This window comes from Chanos chanos, chromosome 10, assembly GCF_902362185.1.
Source record: "Chanos chanos chromosome 10, fChaCha1.1, whole genome shotgun sequence".
NCBI classification, from domain to species: Eukaryota; Metazoa; Chordata; class Actinopteri; order Gonorynchiformes; family Chanidae; genus Chanos; species Chanos chanos.
The window spans coordinates 12869595-12889335 of NC_044504.1; the positions used below are offsets into that span (position 1 = coordinate 12869595).

A 19741-nucleotide genomic window follows, 5' to 3' on the forward strand; every position below is an offset into this window, starting at 1 on the left:
ATCATTTAATGACGAATCATAAAAAAAAAATTGTCTTTTTTTTTTTTAATTATTATCATTATTATTATTACTGGTGTTTGGTTGTTACAAATTCTAAATGAGCTTTTTTGATGTGAAATGGGCTGTATAACCATAACTGAGATCTTAGAGCTGAAAATTTGTCTTTCAATGCACATAGCCTACAGCTAAAACATTAAGATGGGAATGCCACAAATGTTATTAGCTCTATGAGACAAATGTATTTAAACAGTTCTGTGCTGCTGTGTTTTAAGCTGCATTATAATGACTTTACACTGTGTAGTAGTTTAGAGTCTACTTTAATTGACATGTCTCAGTACACCATGCAGCATCAAGTCATCTTGTCTAAATTCAGTAGGTGTTTCAAAGTTGTCAAGTTAGTCATACAAATGCCATGAACACAAGGATAGTGAACTTCCTAAGCAGAATTACTGTGACATGTTTAGACGATTGTGATGGGGAGTTAATCTTCTGGAGGTAAAAATATCCAAACATGTACCATATGATTCTCAGAAATTCTATATCTGTTTGACAAAACCTTTTGCTACACGGCTATATAAGCACCTAAAAATGATATTTGCATATTTTAAACAGGTTTCAAAGAAGCTTTCTTGAACAATTACTTTCATTCTTGACCCCTACCTAAACGGGGTAGAATGATGAAATGATTTAAACTTTGCAGTGATAAGGTGCTAAATCAATGGCCATTTTGTCGTGGTCTTTTGACGTCTCTCTGGTCTCCTTGATCAGTTACCCAGTCTGAAGGGACAGACAGATTAGGGCATGAGTTGCGCTATGCACCCTTGCTCTCTTAATCGTCTTGACCTGTCTGAGCTCCACTGGATAATCAGGATTTGAACATTTTTTTTGTAGCCACCCCCTCTTTTCTGACTTTCCCACATTTTTTCTTCAAAAGCCGTCCACAAGGAAGCCTTCAGAAATACACCTAAAAGGAACAAAAGTAACATAAGATCTGTTGAATCCATCTTTGAATCACACAAATAACTACAGTGTACCACTGTATCTGAAAACAAACGTTTCTATAGCAGCCTTCACATAAAGAACATTGCTGCTCCCTCACTGCAGAGTATGGAATGTGTGAAATGTGACCACAGAAAACTGCAACAGAGGAGCAAAGCCATTTCCACAGCAGCAACCAGACAATACTCTATTAAACACATAGTCAATGCCACCAACTATGGTTTGACCAAATTCTTTTTTTTTTTCTTTTTTTTTAAAAAAAGAAAAAGAAAAGTTTCAGATCTGAGATGTCATGAAAGTTCTAATGGTTTTAAGATGGAATTAGGTATATGCAAATGCTTGCTTGGATGGTTTGTGCAAATGAACTTATATTTATGATAAATTTAAAGTTATAATATCATGAACAAACTGATAAAACACTACAGTTTTTCGAACTTTCGATGAAAAAGAGATTATACAGATAAAAAGTAGAAATTTCCATGGAAAAATGGGGATATTATAGACATTGTCCTACATAGTTATGGTGCAGGAAGACTCCCCGTGTGTGTATTGTACTTCTTTCCCGTTTATGAGCCAAGTTCTCCGCAATGGTCATTAACGAAAAAAATATTCAAAATCCACCCAAACTTCCGTATACGAATTGTAAATCATTAAGCACCACTAAATAGCCTTCCAGTCATCAAGAAACTATGGTAATGCCCGTGAAATGTTACATACAACGTAAACGCTTTGACATTGACAGAGTTTTTGGTTCTGATACAGTTCAGTTTTTTATTGTTTAAGTGCGCAGCATGAACAGCCTGCGGACACTGGCTCACTGCCAACTTATTGTGCGCTACGGGTCACAGAGCGGATCCAATAAAATGCAAGGTCGTTATCTACAGACAGTCAAGATCTAGTCAAAAACAATCAGTGCAAGTAGACCTCAGTTGCATACGGAGTGAACAAAGGCGACATTTATCTCAGAAAACAGAAGGAATGAAGCCCAAGCCTGTCATATTTGAAAGTATGGAGACGTTAGGTGTAAACTTTCATGACAGAACAACGAGGTACCGGCGTCAGGTCGACACCGATACTTCTGTCCCGGGCATTAGTGGAAATGTCGAACGAAATGATCAACCGGAGGATAAACGAGCAAGAGAAATCCATTTCGCCTTTCTGCCTGAGAGATACGAACCTCTCGTAGAGGAAGATGACAGGAGACAAACAAGTGAAGAAAAGAAAAGGAAAAAGAAAGACAAGTTTAAGAAATACAGAAAGGTAAGATTTGAAGGGAATTCAAAAAAAAAGCACTCTGCAGGAATTTCATGACATACTCACTAAATAACATAGAGTATTGTAAAGCCTTTCTCCATTTGTCTTTTGTCATTAAGATAAACTGTTGTTTCATTGTTAATCAAACTGTCATCAATTTTTAATTTCAGATCTTTCACATGTAGAATTTCAGTACTTTAAATAGGGTAAGTGAGCAACTTGGCATCAGTCTAATCAGCAATTAAAAAATAATGAATGATTTTTAAACGATTTACTCTGCCTTCTCTTTTATTTGATAGAGAAATTAAAATGACAATTAAAGGCAACACTGTGAACAATCCCAGGGTGGATGACACTATAGCCAGTGAGAATAGCCATTTGTCACTCCAACTCTTTGTTGCCTTTGGGTGTCATAAAGATATTTCAGAATGTATGTTAAGGACTTGCATAAACACACTCACATGCACACACAAGTGACCAAACTCCATAGCACATTAGCAATAGTCATGGCTGATGTGGGTCATAATTGTTGTTGTTGTTTCCCCTGCGTCATGGCTGTTGACTCTGGCACGTGTTTACAGTGGGAGGTTCCCTCATAAATGATATGATGACCGTGAACAACAGGGACTTCCAATAACTGTTGAAGGAATTACTCTTCTGTGCTTTCCAGGATCCAAACTTCCTCATCATTGCCCTTCAAAAAGATTACTCTGCACAAATAGATAAGATGAGCATTACAACCATGAAAGAGAGCAGTTGCTTGTTTAACCTGTGCTCTGAGTTTAAATGTAATTCATTTTTAAGAAGGACACTACTTAGAAGAGTAAACTATGTTCAGTATTTCATGTTTGACACAGACGCCTAATTATTGTCAGTGGTTTGTCTCATTGGTGCTTCTAAAGTGAGTGTGTATTTCTGGTCTTTGGGTGGTCTGCATTGGTCAACTCTTCCCCCAGGCAGACAGAGCTAATTTGCACCAAGACCAGTATACTTGAGTACAAAGTGAGACAAAGCAAATTTTAAACTACTGACAAGAGTTAGTAGCCTCGCACAGTGGCTGGTAATATTTGATGGTTCCAGTCCCATGGCATAGTGGCACTTATGCTCCTCCTGTATTGCCCTTTTGTTGAGATACACTGACCTGTCCTGATTTGGTAGAAATGAGTGACATGGTAACAGTGGTACTTGGAAAATAGTATTTGCTTTTGGCGTTGTTGAATTATTTCAGTATGTGCCTGGGTGTAAGCAAATACTTGTGCCCAGTATTGTCAGGTCGGTGCTATGTTGTGTGTTATAAAAGTCATTTTTACTTCAGTGTTTAGTGGAGCGCAGAATAAAATGGTGCAAGATGCCTGTGTGTGTGCATGGCCGCACATTTTCATTGTACAGGTCCAGTGATTCCAGGTAACTATAGTGAAGAGCAAACGGCAGTAATCTTTGGCGCATGAAGGACAAACGTATAGCTTTTTTTCTGTTGTGGTAAACACGGAAGCAGAGCTAACTCTGTTTGAGCCTTTGATCGTCTGTGGTTGATAAGTTTTTCTTGGTCTTGACCCTGTGTTTACCAGTTCCTTCATATTAAGTTTTGGTGGTATAATTTAGTGTAAGGGTGTGGTGTGTTATAAAACTTTGCAACTTTGTTGTAAATCTGGATCAGAGATAATAGAAATCATAAATGAACCTGATCAAGACTGATTAATCTGGGGGAAAAGGGAGGGTTTCCCCCCCCCTTTTTTACTGTTTGTTGTTTTATCCTTGAACTGTATGACTTTTTGACTCAGTAAACTTTTCACAACTCTGATTTTTTGAAGAAAAAACAAAACGGGAAGTCCACGAGGAGTGTGTGTGTGTGTGTGTGTGTGTGTGTGTGTGTGTGTGTGTGTGTGTGCATGTGTGTGTGTTCAGGGTCAGTTCTAGGTGAAATGCTTGTTTCCGGAATAATGGGAAAAACAATGAAACACAATGGTCCAGAGGAACTTGGTCTGATCTATTTTATGCTTGAGAGGATGGGGTGGATCCTGGGCTTCATGCTGTGTAGACATTGTTTACAAATGGAACTTTCCCACCAAAACATCTCCACTGTGCCTGCACTTTCCTGTTTTTAATATTTTCTGTGTAACTTTTATGTGTGAGGAACCTTGAGAAGGTGTAGCATAAACTTTTAATGAATTATAATTACCATTCATTATTATTGTTGCACTTCAGCTCCTAATATCAAACAGAATTGCAATGGTGCTCTAAATATGCATGAATAATTAATTTCACCAAAATTTATAGTTAACAGTCACGGCATCTTTCTGTGATCACATTCTTTTGATTTAACAGTGACCAAATTTACTTTTCTTAAAGCAGTTGAATATTTGAGGAGAAGCATATTTGCAGGGGTGAATCACTGGATGAGCACGTGTTGTAATAGTCATATAATGATGAACTGTGAAGCCGCACTCATGGATTTATCGCTGATTTATGCTGTTTTTTTCTTGCAGAATATGAGAAAAGCTTTACGCTACAGCTGGAAGTGTCTGATGTTTAGCTTACAGAGCCTCACCGTGGGATACTCCACCCCACTCTCCGCTGCTGCAACACTCTTCCCAGAGTTCTACACAAGACAGACTAGAAGTTAAAAACACCAGTTATGCTCCTGCTTTTCCCTCAGTGGATGTATCTTCCTACCTAACAGAATGTGCCTTTCTAGCTTTGGGGAAAGTTCTCTGATGTACATAAGAATGAATATGGACTTCTTCTTCTTCTTTTTTTTTTTTTTAAACTTTCAAACAATGATATAAGGAAGGTTTTATTGGTCTTTTTTTAGAGGAAAATTTGCTAAATTTTTAAAGTTTCATATATTACTTTTACTGCTATAACCAATGAAATGTTAGACAAAACCTACAGTTGAAATGGTTTTATGTTTATGCGAAAGTTTGTTTGCTAGATTGTGTTGTATGTTGCACCGGAGTGAAAAGAACAGAGCAGAGAACAGAGGTAAAGCAGGCAGAGGCCACTTTAAAATGCATTTGGAAATAGGAATTGTTGAAGAGAGATGCCTCACGAGTAAGCTGTGGCTAAGATGTCTGTCATAAACTCAACTGCCTGATCCTGCTCTGTATTGGGCACTGTGACAGGATAAGTAGAAGAGAAAAGTGCTGTTTTATATCTTGGTGGAACAAATCTGTTTTGGATGGAATAGGGAAAAATGATAATACACAGCTATTAGTGAAATAGGAACACATACACTTTCAAATCATACATGTTTTATTTTTTCTCAGTTATTATAAAATGTGTAATATTGTGCTATATACTTAATCAATAAAACTATTCTCCATTAATATGTGGTATCGTTGTAGTCCAAACATAAAAAAAAAAAAAATCCTTTAGAGGGTTGTGTCTTCAAATGTGATGTCAGACGTCAAAAATCGTGTTACGTAACATTTCTGCGACGGTAGATTTGTTAACCCTAACATGGCTGATCCTAGAACAGCTTTAAGATTTACTGCGGATAATTTATGAAGGTTTTTGTGTTTACAGCCTGATCTCTGAGCAGGCTCAATGCGGAAGCAAAACTTGAACGTCTAGACTGGAATGTTTACACGCCGGCGTAGCTCCGAAAGAAATTAAACATTTGGCACAAAATGACCGAAACGAAGGTGAAGAACACTAGTTCTGTTCCTTATGATGGTTACAGTAACTTGCAGATCACGTCAGTGTGGACGTTTCTTCAGTCGGTAAGTGCACAAGTAATGTGTTATAGGATTTCCCATTTTCCCACTGAGTGTCAAATTTCGCTTGGAGGTGAAGCTAAGATCTCAGAAATTTCAAATGTTTTGTCGCTTGAATTGTCTATAAGACAACACGAACATTAGCTACCTTTTCAACACGTAGCTACGTTGTTAACAGTTCGTGGAGTTAGCAGCCGAGCCCGAATGTGTGTCAATCCGCAAATCTCGCAGTTAAGTTAGCTTCCATGGTCGGCTGTACGTGCGTTTCCTACAGAATTTATCTAATAATTTTATGATGTTTCGTGTCTGACAGGTGCAATGGTCCGAACCGTGGCTCATAGGCCTGCTCGTGTTCCACATTGTATGTTTTGGCTTCACCATTCTCTCATGTAAATACTATCGACTCCAAATCTGTCAATTCCTTTTAATGGGTAAGTGGTGCAGTGACTGGCTGTTACAATAAATTTTCATTGTTGCAATACATTTCTTACTAAATTTCTTACTTTCTTACTTCTGTTCTTTTGTACTGAAACCCTCAGTTGCCATGGTATACAGTGCCGAATATCTAAATGAGGTGGCAGCCATGAATTGGAGGTATGGTCATCGCACAACTTCTTATCATCGCTCATTACGCAGGCTAATAGTACAACACTGTGCTCACGTTGCTTATCTGTGTTACCATTTAAGTTCCTGTCTCCTTTTTGAAATTACAGGTCATTTTCAAAGTTCCAGTATTTTGACTCCAAAGGGATGTTCATATCACTGGTTTACTCAGTTCCTCTTCTAATCAACACTATCATCATTGTGGTAAGCAACTCACTTAACATATTCCTTATTGCTGTGTCCCAAATAGGACACACTGTACACACTGTTACAGACCAGTCTGTGAAGTATGGATTATTTGCCCATGGTAGGAATAGGAGAGTCAAATTTCATACCAGCGTTATGAACGTACAGAAAATGACATTTGAATGTCAACAGTATGGATGAGAGCAAGAGACTTGTTTTCCTTTCTATCTAAAGCAAAAGTCACCGTTCTGGGAAAAATGTTTGGTTTAACTGGTTTATTTCAAAGAATGTCAAAATCTTGACTAGGCCATATTTATATCACACCTGTATCAGTCCTCTGATATGTATTTGTAATAAATGTGAATTTAGTAAAAATAAAATCAGACTTCACTCAATAATTAGCAATATTATTATATTGGCTGAATTCTGGCCAAAAGAACCAAGATTTTTCTGCTCTTCCTTGTCTATAATGAAAAATACAAAAGGATCTGTTTTTGAAATGTGTGTTGCATTGTCATTTTTGTCTGACCACTGATTGTAATTTATTTCTTGCCAAATATATCTAATGGTTTATTTCTTTAAATATGTTCTATAATTTGATGGTTTGCTTAAGACCTTTGTTTTTTCATGTGGGATGTGCTTAGCTTTAAATCCCACTGTAATATGTGTAGTGCTGTATTTGTATATATATTAAGAAACGCGATTTCCTGCCAAAACAAAGCTGTTTTCACCCCATAAAGTACAATAGCATCATTTCCACATCTGTTCCAGGAACAACTCATTTGTGCCTAAATTTTTCCAGATTGCGTTGGTTTTGGATATATGCCTTGAACTATATAAGAACAAGTAAAGCCTCAGTACGACCTCTGGAAAAAAAAGTTGAAATGTCATTCAGGGGTCTTTAACCTTAGTACATTTATGAACCATGTTTGGAAAACTGTGCTTTTCCCATATTTTATACATCATGAGAAAATGTGTTGTTGTATGACCTTATAAGTGTCGTAACAGTATGCAAACAAAGGTTTGTATCTAAGAGGTCATAAACACTCCGCTTCTATGGATATTTCTGAAAACATACTTGCCAGTTACCACACATACCCACTGAGTTATGATTGTTGCATGCAGAACTGAAAACCACATTTGGGACATGTATTTGCAGTTCATTCCAAAAAAACAAACACTAAACAAAGCTCCGATTGTTTGAAGAGAACATGTTGGACAAGAGTTCCTTAATCTTATTCTCTTAACTGTGATTAATCCATGTGTGAATCTGAGGAGTATGCATTTAAACCACATTATGCTGTCAGTCAGTTTTTTCACATTGGCTGGCTGTCAGGTTTTCTGAATACTATAAGACTTAGGCTATATGATAGGCTGACAGTCTCCAAATCTACAACTCTCTATTATTGTGCAGTTTATGAGTGACCTAATTTCTTTTTGGTTCCAGTTTGCTTAAAGTTGATTGTTATCTGATGGTACGACACCATCAGATATTTTGGGGGTAGCTGAATTTTATTGGTGTGAGCTCTCGAGATGGAGAAATCTTGACAGGTTTTGAGATGGAGATGGGGCTGATGTGTGTCTGATGTGTTTCATTGTCTCAGATGGTGTGGGTATGGAGGACGTTCTCGACTATGACAGAACTGAAGACACTTCAGCTGAAGAGGAAGGCGGCCCGAGAGAACCGCAAGAAAACATAATGAATGGAACCACCTCTGCATGGAGCTGTCACAGATTCTGGAATTAACTTTTCAAAGACGTTCAGTCAGCTCTCTGTCACTTATACTGTATTGATTTGTGTTGACAGTGGGAACCAGAACCACATTCACTTATGTGGAGGTGCTCTTGGGACCATAAGACTGGACCAGTTAGTGGACATGGATTCTTGAAATATTCATTTGAATATACATGGTGGGGTTTGTACTGTTTTTGACTAGTGGGTTGTGGTAGTGTGGCACTCCACATTTCTTTCTCTATATCTAAGTGTTTTGAAAGAGTGGCAAAATATGGTGACCCATTATGAATTGGAACAATTTCTTTTCAGGCTGCGTATACCTACAGATCTTGCATGTACAAAATTTCTTTAGTTTAAAATCATGTAACTCCCCATTCTCATTATGGAAGTGCAAATGTTTTTGTATTGAAAACACTGTGTCAGAACAGTTCACTAAACCGTGCTCATCAGCAGTTCACCATTTAGTCCTTATTAACTTCTGTTGAATGTTGAATGCGGTGTTCTTTCTGTCTTTAAAAAGAGTATTGTTGCATCTACACAAAAAGATCAAATGGTGTTTTGTAAGGTTCTTATGTGATCAGTAAAATGCTTTATGTATGTGTGGATGTATCAGTGTGCTCAGTTAGATTGGCATTTCACTATCTTCCTTTTCATCTTTACCATGATGCTCCTCTGTAACCCACTAGAGGGCAACAACATCTCAGGAACATCTTGGATGTAAAGTCTGTAATGCTAAAGCGCGTATGAGAGCGTTTCCTAATGTGTTAGGTACAGACAGCAGACTTATATTGCCAACACAGATACAGATAGCAGCCGAAATGTCGGAAACATTTGAGTCATTGAGGTATATATTGTGTGGTTAACCTACCGTTATACCATTCATTATGTAAATAAATAGGTGAGGGAGACCCAGTCACTAACTATTTGACTACCATGACTAGGGCAAGAAATCTGGGTGACATTGAAAGAGAAGTGATTGGCTGGGTGACACTGAAAGAAAAGTGATTGGCTGGAACCACAGGGACAGAAGCGACTCATCATAATTCACAAAGAACCGCAGCTAAAGGGGACGTTGACGTGGAAGTCTAATGGAAAGATATCATGAAGTATGATCAGCTGTGGTTCGAAGTGTATAATCCTGGATAAGAACATCTGTGTGTTTGTTTCAAATGCAAGACAGAAGAGACAAGCAGCTCCATCAGTCTATAGTGTGAGCAGGCAGTTTCATCAAGAACTTTTCAGGGACCGAAACCATGATTGCAATGCCCTGATTATAGCTAAAGATTCACCATTCTCATTAAAATGGTAAGATGAGTCGTCCCTCCCTATATCTTACAAACTAAAATGTAGCTAAAGGCCTAAAAAGGATCATTAAACACGGTTAAGGGCTTTGGTAGTTCTTGTTAGGTTGTGCTGAGCAATGATCAAGCCCAGATGTCTTCAGAAGAGAGGGACAAGATTTTTTAAAGATGTTTTTAAATAAAAGTTCCGTACACAGGGTACAAGGTGTTGCACTGTTACATACTCTCTCAGTATCCCCCTTCTCACTTTCTCTCTCTCTCTCTGTCTTATACAGTTCATACCTCGTGTCTCACACCAGTTGCACCCGGGTAGCAAAGTTTACATTGTATCATCCTGACACAGAGAGAGGCATTATCACCTTAAATGTGAGTGGAAAGATAGAAAAAACAGACCACAGCCAAAAAAAATGCACATAGCCGACAGATGACGAGGCTGCAGTCAAAAGAATGCACACAGTAGACAGATACTAAAAAGCATAGAGACATACATTTCTTAAAGAATGCATAACTAATATGGGAAAAAGAACAGGTGAGAGCAACATATAGGGAGACTTACCCAGTGAGCTCAGTGACCTCTCCTGCATTCTATTAAGATGGTAAGTGATTTTCTGGTTCGCTCATCCCCTTTGAAGGCAAGATCAACTCGAGCAAATAAAATGCCATTCCGAGTGAATACATTTATCCTATAGGGAAGCAGTTGTATCCTGATGGTAGTAGGGCCCTTCCAGGACCTCAGTGTGATGGCAATGGTGGTCACTGAACAGTCTGATGTACCACATGCCATATCTTAGTCGCCTGATCTCAGATCAGTTAAAATGCTTATGAGACATACTGGAGCAGTGCCTGAGACCAAGATTTGCTCCACCATTCCTGAAACGCCAATTGATGCGTTTTCTTATAGAAGAACAGTGCAGCATCTCCAGCGTAAAGTTAAGGACACCTGTTTAGTCTATGCCAATATGCACTGAAGCTGTCCTGGCAGGAACTGCTCTCCCAGTGCACTGTTATATTGAGCACTATATGTTAATGTTTTCTTTACTTTGTCAGTTACTTAAATGTGGTTCTATAAGAACCATTGTGCACATGCATTTATGTTGACACAAACTAATAATATCCAGCATTAGATGTGATACATCATGGTAGAGCGGCTCATTGTCTTTTAGAGAAAATTTCTACCAGTTTATTTGTTGGGCTAATTCTAATATTGAAACAAGCCTATAATAGTTCCACAGGAACCTTTAAAGACAATTCACAAATGAATCATTTAACAGCCTTCTATTGTCATCTGAAATACAACTACCACTACTACCATTACTACTACTATTAATACTATTAATACTACTAATACTTATTATTATTATTATTATTATTATTATTATTATTATTATTATTATTGTTGTTGTTGTTGTTTTTATTGCAGTAATAGTACTCATAAACAACAGTGCCACAACCAGTGGTGCCAGTGGTATCATGTCTTTCATGTTTCCCTTCAGAAAAGAAAAGCAACAATGGAATCACTGGTTTTAGAATCTCTCCAACATTCCTTCAGAATCCCCTCTTTTCCTCTTCCATATCTGCCCGGATTCAGGTGTCTGTGATTTTTGGATTTATGTACACTCTGACATGTGTTCCAAACATCGAGTATGTGATGGTATGCAGCCTTCTCTGGATTTGTCAGATTCTGAGCTAACAATCTTACAAGGGGCCCAAAGGCTTGCCTTAAAATCTGTCCATGAAGAGAGGGGAATCTGTCATAGAGCTGTGTTTGGGTGCTAGACTCTCAGTCTGTACATGTGTGTGTGAATATGGTTGATGATTCTCAATATGTTTTCTATGATCCTTACTGTAGTTCCAGCTGTGAGTGCTACAGGTGTGCTTCTGCTTCCCTGGCCCTGGGAGGAGAGTGATGTGTGATGATGTGAAGGTGCAGGGCATATCTGGACTTAGCATGTGTATGAGTGTGTGAATGTGTGTGTGTGTGTGTGTCTGTCTGCCTGTCTATCTGTTTGTGCATGTGTGTATAATTCAGGAATTGAGGATTTGATGGGAAAATCAAAGAAAAATGTAAAGGCATGAGGTAAGCTGAGACGTGCTCATAAGCATAGCATGAGTTAGAGTTTTCTGCAGATTAGTTGTTCTCCAGTGTGGATGAAATATCCACCATGCATGAAGTTTGCACTGAAATCACATGTTTGCTCTGTGTCTTAACTTTGAAGTGCAATATCAACATCAAGGTTTTTTTTTTCTGTGTGTGTGTGTGTATGTGTGACAGCAGCCTCTTCTTTCCAAAACCTAGTTTTTAAGATAACCCCATGGTTTGCATGGTGTATTTCTAGAGGGATATTTATGTGAAAGTGGATTAGGATCAGTTGTGCATAGAGCATCATTGTTAAAACAGAAGATCAGTGTAATTGTGACCTTCACACAGTCACATACGCAACTGTTCACAACCCCATGGTCTGAGGGGGGTGGTCTGTAAAGTCTTCACCTTTTTATTTTGGTCTGGGCCAATTCAGTTATGGAGGTACTTTTACTTACTACATCTCAATGTGTAATTTTACATTTGCTTTGGAAAAATCTCGCTTCAGCTCTCAAATCAAGTAGAAACGAACAAACAATCGAACAACAACAGCAAAGCAGGGGCCGAATGACAGACCACAGAATTTGAGTAGCATGTTCTAGTCAACCATTAAAATATTTACATGTTTTATTGCCTCACACTGAAAAAAAGTGAGATTATCCTTAAGTAAATTTTGTTGTTGGTATGAAAAAAGTGATTGTTCAAGTGGTAAACTCCTTCTTCAGACATTTGCAGATACAGGATTTTCCTCTGGATTTGAAGTGTCTCTTACATAACCATGCTTCTGCTCACACTCTTCACACCTCTGAACATGAACACATAATACCTTCAGTCTCCTTCTTTTTCATATTTCTTTCCATCTCTCTCTTGCTCTCTCTTGCTCTCTCTCTCTCTCTCTCTCTCTCTCTCTCTCGTCTTTCAATCTCTTGCGCCTTCCAGAATCAGTGAGGGAATTCCTGTCTTAGTCTGTTCCCAGATCCTAGCAGCTGTGGATCACACTGTTCTAAAAGCTTCTAACCTAAAGCTTAGACGCAGCATCTGCAAACCATCCTGAGAAACTTCCTGGCACAGCCTTTTGCCAAGACAGCCTAGTTAAAGCAACAATGAGTGAACAGATACTCCCCTGTTCCACTTTTTCTTTTTCTCGTACTCTTTCTTCGTCTCTCCTTCCTGCAAATCTTAGTTGATGGTGATTGCTTTCACTGGTCTCTGATCAGTGAGGAAAGGCCAGTAAACAAAACAACATGTCTGACATGACCACAAGCCAAGGCAACATACAAAATGGACTTTCAAGTCTTGTGTCCTCACTAAAGCAGGACTACAGCGAATAACGCCTGAGGGTGAACAGTGGCATCGACACAATAAACGGCATGAGACGGTATAAGAGGAACAGCACACAACATTAGCTTGACAGATGATGTTACTGCTCCTATGCTGATTGGGGCCCATTAAGAAGGCTGACTGTATAACCAAAGATTACATCAGCTAGCACTAGCTTGCTTGCAAGCTAATTGTATGCAGGTTGCTTGCCTTAGCTGGCAGCTGCTATACTACACTTAAAGATAAAGTCTGTGTTTATTGTTTTAGGAGGGAAAAAAAAGACAATCAAACTTTTAACAAGTTAGAGTTACAAGCTAAAATGTTGCTCAAAGTAGGATAAGACTAAGAAAATAAGACTTTCTGCCTCTAAATGGTTGTGAGGAGTTCATTTCTAAAAAATTACCACGAGTCATTGGTTAAAATTAAAATCCAAAGAATAAAATAAATATAAAATGTCATGTATAACATATTAACTAACTTAACTCAGTATCATTAGTCACTGTCGGTTAATCTAAGATTTTTTTTTTGTTCAGCCCACAAGAATTACTGTGCTTTGATTTTGCTGTTGAGAGCGGCTGTTTTGTAAACTCCTCCTATATGTAGGCATGCATGCATGTGCCTGTATGTGTCTGTGCATGCGCATACAGAGTCAAACCTAATACGGTTTACTGTTTACTGTAAGCATATCAAAGTTATCGATCTATTCTGGGACGTAGTGGGCAGCCAGTTCTGCATGACTGTAGCACAAGCCACTGGACATACTTAAATGACCCTCATTTACTTTCCCAGAATCCTTGGTTTGATTGCATCACACTTCCACCCAGTCATGTGACAAGAACGTACAGCATTCCCATCAGAGATCAAATGAAATAAGAGATGCATTTCATAATTCCTTTCTCCCCATCGCTGCTTCTTAGAAAGTGAGAGCGTATGCCTGATATCAGATTCGCTGTTGTGGCATATTGGCTCCTGAGGTTTCTGAGTGTTCTTATGAAGGGAGCATTTAATTATGTGACTTCAGCTTCTCTGAACAGAGCGATGAACAGTATCTGTCTCTCAACTGTGAGCAACAGCAGATGTACAAACAGAGATGTTTGACACTAACAGGAACTACACTGATATTAGGTTCTTATGGGAAGGACAAGCAATATTCATTTAATGGAAATGATACCATTGTTCAGAAGTTTTGTCTGACCTCCTAGAATAAGTACTCTTTCTCTTTTCTCTGTCTGGCTTCAGAAATCTGAGTTGGAACCAGGCCTTGCTTTGAATTAAAAGTTAAATGTCCATTGGTGGACATTGCAAGGTCTGCACTCAAAACGGCTGGAAGTGTTTGGCACCAGGGACAATTTTAAGGTGCATGACACTTTAAGTTGCAAAAACTGGAGAAATGGGGGATAAAATAACCACAGTGACTGCAAAGAGGTTGTCAATAAATGTAAGGAATTTGTAGGTGTTGTTTGGCGCCGATGCTCCATTGAGTACAGGAGTGAAAATTGCTGTTGCTATGACCTGTAAATATGGGGTTCAGGGGGATGTAGATGGTGGGAGTCTTGTGAAAGCTGTGGAAAGTATTACCCCCTCACACCCCTTGGACCACTGGACACAATCTGTCCCACCCATAGTTTTATTGTTCTGAGTCACCAGACTGGCTGATGGGAAATATATCTTATAATGCCAAAATTTACCCCAAAAAAATCTGCCTCCCAGGTCTTTAAAGGAAAACCATAACTCCCATGGAAGGAAGAGCCTGCAATCATATCAGAGTGTGGAGATTCGTATCGTCCCTGTCAATGGCATATCATAAGTTCATTTCCTTCTTGATTAGATAAAAGTGCTGCATTTAAAAAAGGCAATTTATATAATTATTTTTCAAAGAACAAAATCTGCTTTCTGTAGCACAACTTTCAAAGCGCTCACTGACTCTTTTCCCTTTTGGCTTGGGATGACTTGGGCTCTAAAGACAACTTCTGTGTTGTTGCTATCATCTGATTAATTGGAAGGACATAATATTGATTTAATTGAATAGTTTTGGCCAATTTCTGTCTGAACATACTCGTTTATAATTGAGAATTATATATATATATAGCTCTGGGGCACTTGTGTTTTTTGGGGGGAGCTGTTTGTCTTACAGAGCCCTTTCCATATCATCTGCGTCATGGAGAATCTGAGGAGAGACAGAATAAAAGACAGAGAAATGGAAGGTGAAGACGTGGACGGCAGCAGTGGAAAGCCTGGTCTCAGTGGTGTGCAATTTGGTTCCACTCTGTCCTCTCCCATCTCCTCCTCGGCGAGACATGTCCTCGACTGAAGTTTTAGTAAAGATGGTGGTGGATTCTTTGTGACTGTCCCCACTCATGCTCTCTGAGTGAGACAACTGTATATGTGATCAGTATGAAACAACACTTCAGCAGGTGGATGTATTTGTAAAGGGCTGAAATCAAAAACAGAAGAAACACATGCATGGTAAAAACACACCTAAGAGAAAGGCACACTCACAAAAATAGCTTAAAGAACACACACACGCACACATGCGCGCGCACACACACACATGCACGCACGCACACACACACACCAATGAGTCTTTGTTGTTACAACAGGAAGATTTGGCATTTGATAGGTGAGTGGCAGGGCAAACAAATCAGCAAAGCTGGCTTCACTGGACCTCATCAACCAGCCTGTGATTCGGTCTGATTCCGATTAATGTCACGCTGTTTCTCCAGGCATCTGAGGGCTGATCCAGCCACTCTGCTGAGTCAATCATTCATTACTGATGGAAAAAGTCAAAAGTGCTTGTGTAGTGTTCACAGAACTGTTAGTATGTGTATTTTGTATACTCGGAAAGGGTTTTGCATAATTGGATCACTTAAAGGAATCTAATTTGGAATGGTTGCTAAATGAAGTAGAAATCTGGTGTGTAAACTGTTTGGAAAAAAAAAAAAAAAAGCCGGTGACACAAACAGAGTGTGTTGGCCAAAGCTACACAGTAAAGGAATAACATTAGATCTAATCAAGAGCATGTCTTATCAGTCTCTCACTTGACTCTGATCCCACTCCCTGCCTCTCTGGAGATCATTAGCCTTCAGATCTAAGAGCCTATTAGTCTATAGGTCCATGGACAAAATAAAGCAGGTGGTTGTCCTCACCTTGAAAGATCATATATGGCCATAAATATTTATGTATTTTGGAAATGTATTTATTTGATTTGCCTGTAGAGCTCCTTGCTATATGCTTTTTGTTGAGAACGGGTAAACCAGTATTATTTCCTTAATCCCTTGTTTTGTATTCATCATCAACTTTGTCTTAGAAACTTATTGGTAATTACAGGGATTTTTTAAATGAGATTCACTGCCTTTCTCAATCTGTGCACGTACAGCTCGGGCTTGGATGACTAACAGGACTGTAAGCGATCACGTTAGCTGAGTTTTGTTGTGTGGTGGGAGTTACAGTGACATCAGCTACTCTCATAGTACTCCATTTTTCCATAGTTTGCCAAAATGGATTGTGCAAATGGTTGAGCACCAGGGAATTCTGTGTGTTCCAGCTAAATAAAACGTTCCAAAATTAATTTTCTGGAGCACTATTGGCCAGGAGTTTGGCAAAACTTACAACACAATGATTGTTTTGGATGCAGTTTTTCCATTTGATTTAATGGCTCGGTTACTACAGGGTTCTGTGCAGAACAAGTGATTTTTAAAAAGCATGAAATTGATTATTAAAATGAAATAAAGACCACAGTCTCTATGTTGTCTGAAGATCTTTTCTAAATAATTTACATAGTTGACTTTATTGATTTGAAGCCTTCAAATAACTGTCATTGCTGGGGTTGAGCAGGCTTTCAACTAACATAGTGAACTCTGGATTGGGAGTCTGTTAGTGGGTGTGGTTTTGTCCAGCTGGGTGGAGCTCTTGTCAGAATAGCTGGTCTGCTATTTTTGGCAGACACTAAAGTGTTCTAATGCTATAATAAAAGAGAATGATTTATTCATGCCAAAAAAGGAGGAAGATAACCCAGTTGCTTAGGATGTAAAGTAAAGGGTAAATGTGATGAGTATGTAAATAATGCATTTAACATGTAGAGAGAGATGCAGGGCCTGAGAGCAGACAATGATTCCCTCACACAAGGATGGTTCCCAAGAGAATTGACTGTTGTCACAAAACTACTATAGGGTTACTACGGAAGTGACTCATCAGTGGTCCTCCGATTCTACTGAAGTTTTGAATTGGTTCCACTATTCAGTAGCCTATCTCTTGAAATTCTATCAGTTATGTTCTCTTCATTTGGGCCTCTAGAATGAATCCCTAAATCCAGCCATTCCAGTTCGCTTATCACCCGCTCCAGTTAAATAAAGTTGTTTCCTTAAAGTGTCCAAAGTTATAAATGTATAGAAAAACCCAGATAATTATATAAGTTGATAAATAACTGATATAGTTCTATTTCCTGTGTGAAGTTTGCGTGTTCTCCCCGTGTGTGTGCGTGGGTTTCCTTCTAACAGTCCAAAGTCAGGCAAGTCAGTCTGTGTGTCTGCCCTGCAATGGACTGGTGACCTCTCCAGGGTGTTTCCCTGCCTTTCGTGCTATGAATGCTGGGATAGGCTCCAGCACCCCCTGCAACTGATGAATAATACAATTAGGATAAGCGGCTTAGAGAGTGAGTGAGTTCTACTTCCTACATATAAATTCCAGTTTGATTTTGGGTGCGTGTGTGTGTGTGTTCAAAATCCTCCTGTAGTGTGCTTTTCTGCTTAATTGTTTCAAATGGCTGTCAGATGGCAGGCTGAGATACAGAGGACTACCCAAAACAGTGTGTGCAAAAAATACACACTACAGGCCTTGAGGACTCAGCAGTCATGCTCCTAGTCACACTCTTTTCAGAGAGAGCATTAAAAAACTATGCTGTTTCTTAGAGAGCCTTTCTTTTTCTTGAACATCAGCTATACATCTCTCCATTAGCAGCATTTAGAGCCTTGAATTTGTACTGTCACTTCATCAGGCTGGGAGTGATGACATCATCAGGAGGTTAGATTCCAGCAGTAGGATGTTCCAATGCACACCATCATTTCATGGGTAAGAAGTAGATTTCTCTAGAATTCCTCAGTTGGTCAGAGACTAATGGCATAAGACACAGTAATGGTTCAATAATGGTGCAGCTGATCAGAATGCAGAATTACGTGGTTGGCTCGGTTGTGTCTGAGGCATTGTTTTTGTTTGTTTGTTTGTTTGTTTGTTCTACTGATTGATATTTTATCGAGCGTGTTGTTGTTTTACAGAATATTTTCATGGCATTTCTTTGTCTGAATAATATATTATTATCAATGCATAGATGTGTAGAATTGTAAAAATAGGTAACTGTGTGTTGCACACAACCAAGAAAACCACTCAAAGTGAACTGATGAATAATACAAACACATAGTTCAAATAGAGCATCACACAGATGTTTCATATAACCTGCATATGTAAGGATCCGTTTCCCCATACTCACCTCTCTGCTCTGAATATTTGTCGTCTTTTGTTGTTGCTGAAGTTGTTTGTATCTTTTTGTCATAAATTAATGATGTGTTTGTATCATAAGATGACTCAATACACCGTGCGGCTAAACTCTTGGGAAAGGATGTGACCTCATAAATGCGCATCTCAGCTTTCACTGACACTTGAGAGAGGAGTTTATTGCTGACCATTTCATATGACATCACGCTTATGCTCCGAATGCCTCCAGAGAAGCAGTTAATTTTATCCTATCAGCTGATCAGCTGACTCACTCACCAAATAAGAAAGCAATAGGTAACACAGTTCAAGTCAAATAGGTCTTTGTGTATGTGTTTGAAACAGTGGGGTTTTGGAGACAAGTGAAGTATTTCTAGTTTGACAAACCTTTGAGCAAAAGCATGGGGAGGTAGATTTCTCATGTTAAAGTAATTCTGCGCTTCACAGTAAAGTAATAAGCAAACTTTAATAGATTATGAACAGTAAACAGAACATTAAATATAAGCAGAAGCCTTAAATCATGAGCTTCATTAGACAGCTACCCTTTGAGGGCTGTTAAATTGCAGGGGTTAATAGCACATCTTCCAAATTACAAATGCAGTGGTTGAAAACAGTAAGTGTGTTCAAGTCAAAATTAATACTTGCTTTCCTACCCCTGTGGTGCTATACTCTTTCCTAACCTATTTCTGCCTTGTTGAATTGACACCCCCTAATTGGCTGACATACCTATCTTGTCTTCTCGGAAAAGGTTTTGCTCACATTAGACGTAATATTTCTGAAGTGTATAGGGGACCTTGGGCTTGTCCTTGGGGTTGTGAGAATCCCCGTCTGGGCCCTGTATTTTTAGTGGTAATTACATTGTGTTGGACAATGTTGTAATTTTCTGTTGTTTGGTCTGCTAGAGTTCCCGGCAATTGGAAACCCCTATGGGTCCTGACACCCCATAACGTGTCTCCCGGAATCTTCCGGAAAGAATCTGTGTGTTTTCCGGTCTTAACAAGCAAAGTGGGAATCTCTGCAAACAGATACAATGACGCAGTTCTGGGCCAGACTGATAAACAAA

The 19741-nt window shown here is 38.9% G+C and overlaps 2 protein-coding genes across 2 annotated transcripts; both read left to right on the top strand.

The window, feature by feature from the left end:
- Window positions 1-1945: 1945 nt before the first annotated feature.
- Window positions 1946-5542, top strand: si:dkey-126g1.9 (uncharacterized protein C1orf115). Its single transcript, XM_030786848.1, has 2 exons — window positions 1946-2259; window positions 4740-5542. The coding sequence occupies exons 1-2, from the start codon at window positions 1978-1980 to the stop codon at window positions 4875-4877; spliced, it is 420 nt and encodes a 139-aa protein (XP_030642708.1). The 5' UTR covers window positions 1946-1977; the 3' UTR covers window positions 4878-5542.
- A 305-nt stretch (window positions 5543-5847) lies between these two features.
- On the top strand, window positions 5848-8936 carry tmem18 (transmembrane protein 18). Its single transcript, XM_030787117.1, has 5 exons — window positions 5848-5975; window positions 6283-6400; window positions 6509-6563; window positions 6683-6776; window positions 8363-8936. The coding sequence occupies exons 1-5, from the start codon at window positions 5883-5885 to the stop codon at window positions 8456-8458; spliced, it is 456 nt and encodes a 151-aa protein (XP_030642977.1). The 5' UTR covers window positions 5848-5882; the 3' UTR covers window positions 8459-8936.
- Window positions 8937-19741: the final 10805 nt, after the last annotated feature.

Bases quoted from the DNA above. Each gene is read 5' to 3' on its own strand.
- si:dkey-126g1.9 (XM_030786848.1), top strand. From the start codon at position 1,978: ATGAAGCCCAAGCCTGTCATATTTGAAAGTATGGAGACGTTAGGTGTA. The intron at 2,260-4,739 runs GTAAGATTTGAA...TTTTTCTTGCAG, and splicing joins AGTTTAAGAAATACAGAAAG to AATATGAGAAAAGCTTTACG.
- tmem18 (XM_030787117.1), top strand. From the start codon at position 5,883: ATGACCGAAACGAAGGTGAAGAACACTAGTTCTGTTCCTTATGATGGT. The intron at 6,564-6,682 runs GTATGGTCATCG...TTGAAATTACAG, and splicing joins GTGGCAGCCATGAATTGGAG to GTCATTTTCAAAGTTCCAGT. The intron at 6,777-8,362 runs GTAAGCAACTCA...TCATTGTCTCAG, and splicing joins TCAACACTATCATCATTGTG to ATGGTGTGGGTATGGAGGAC.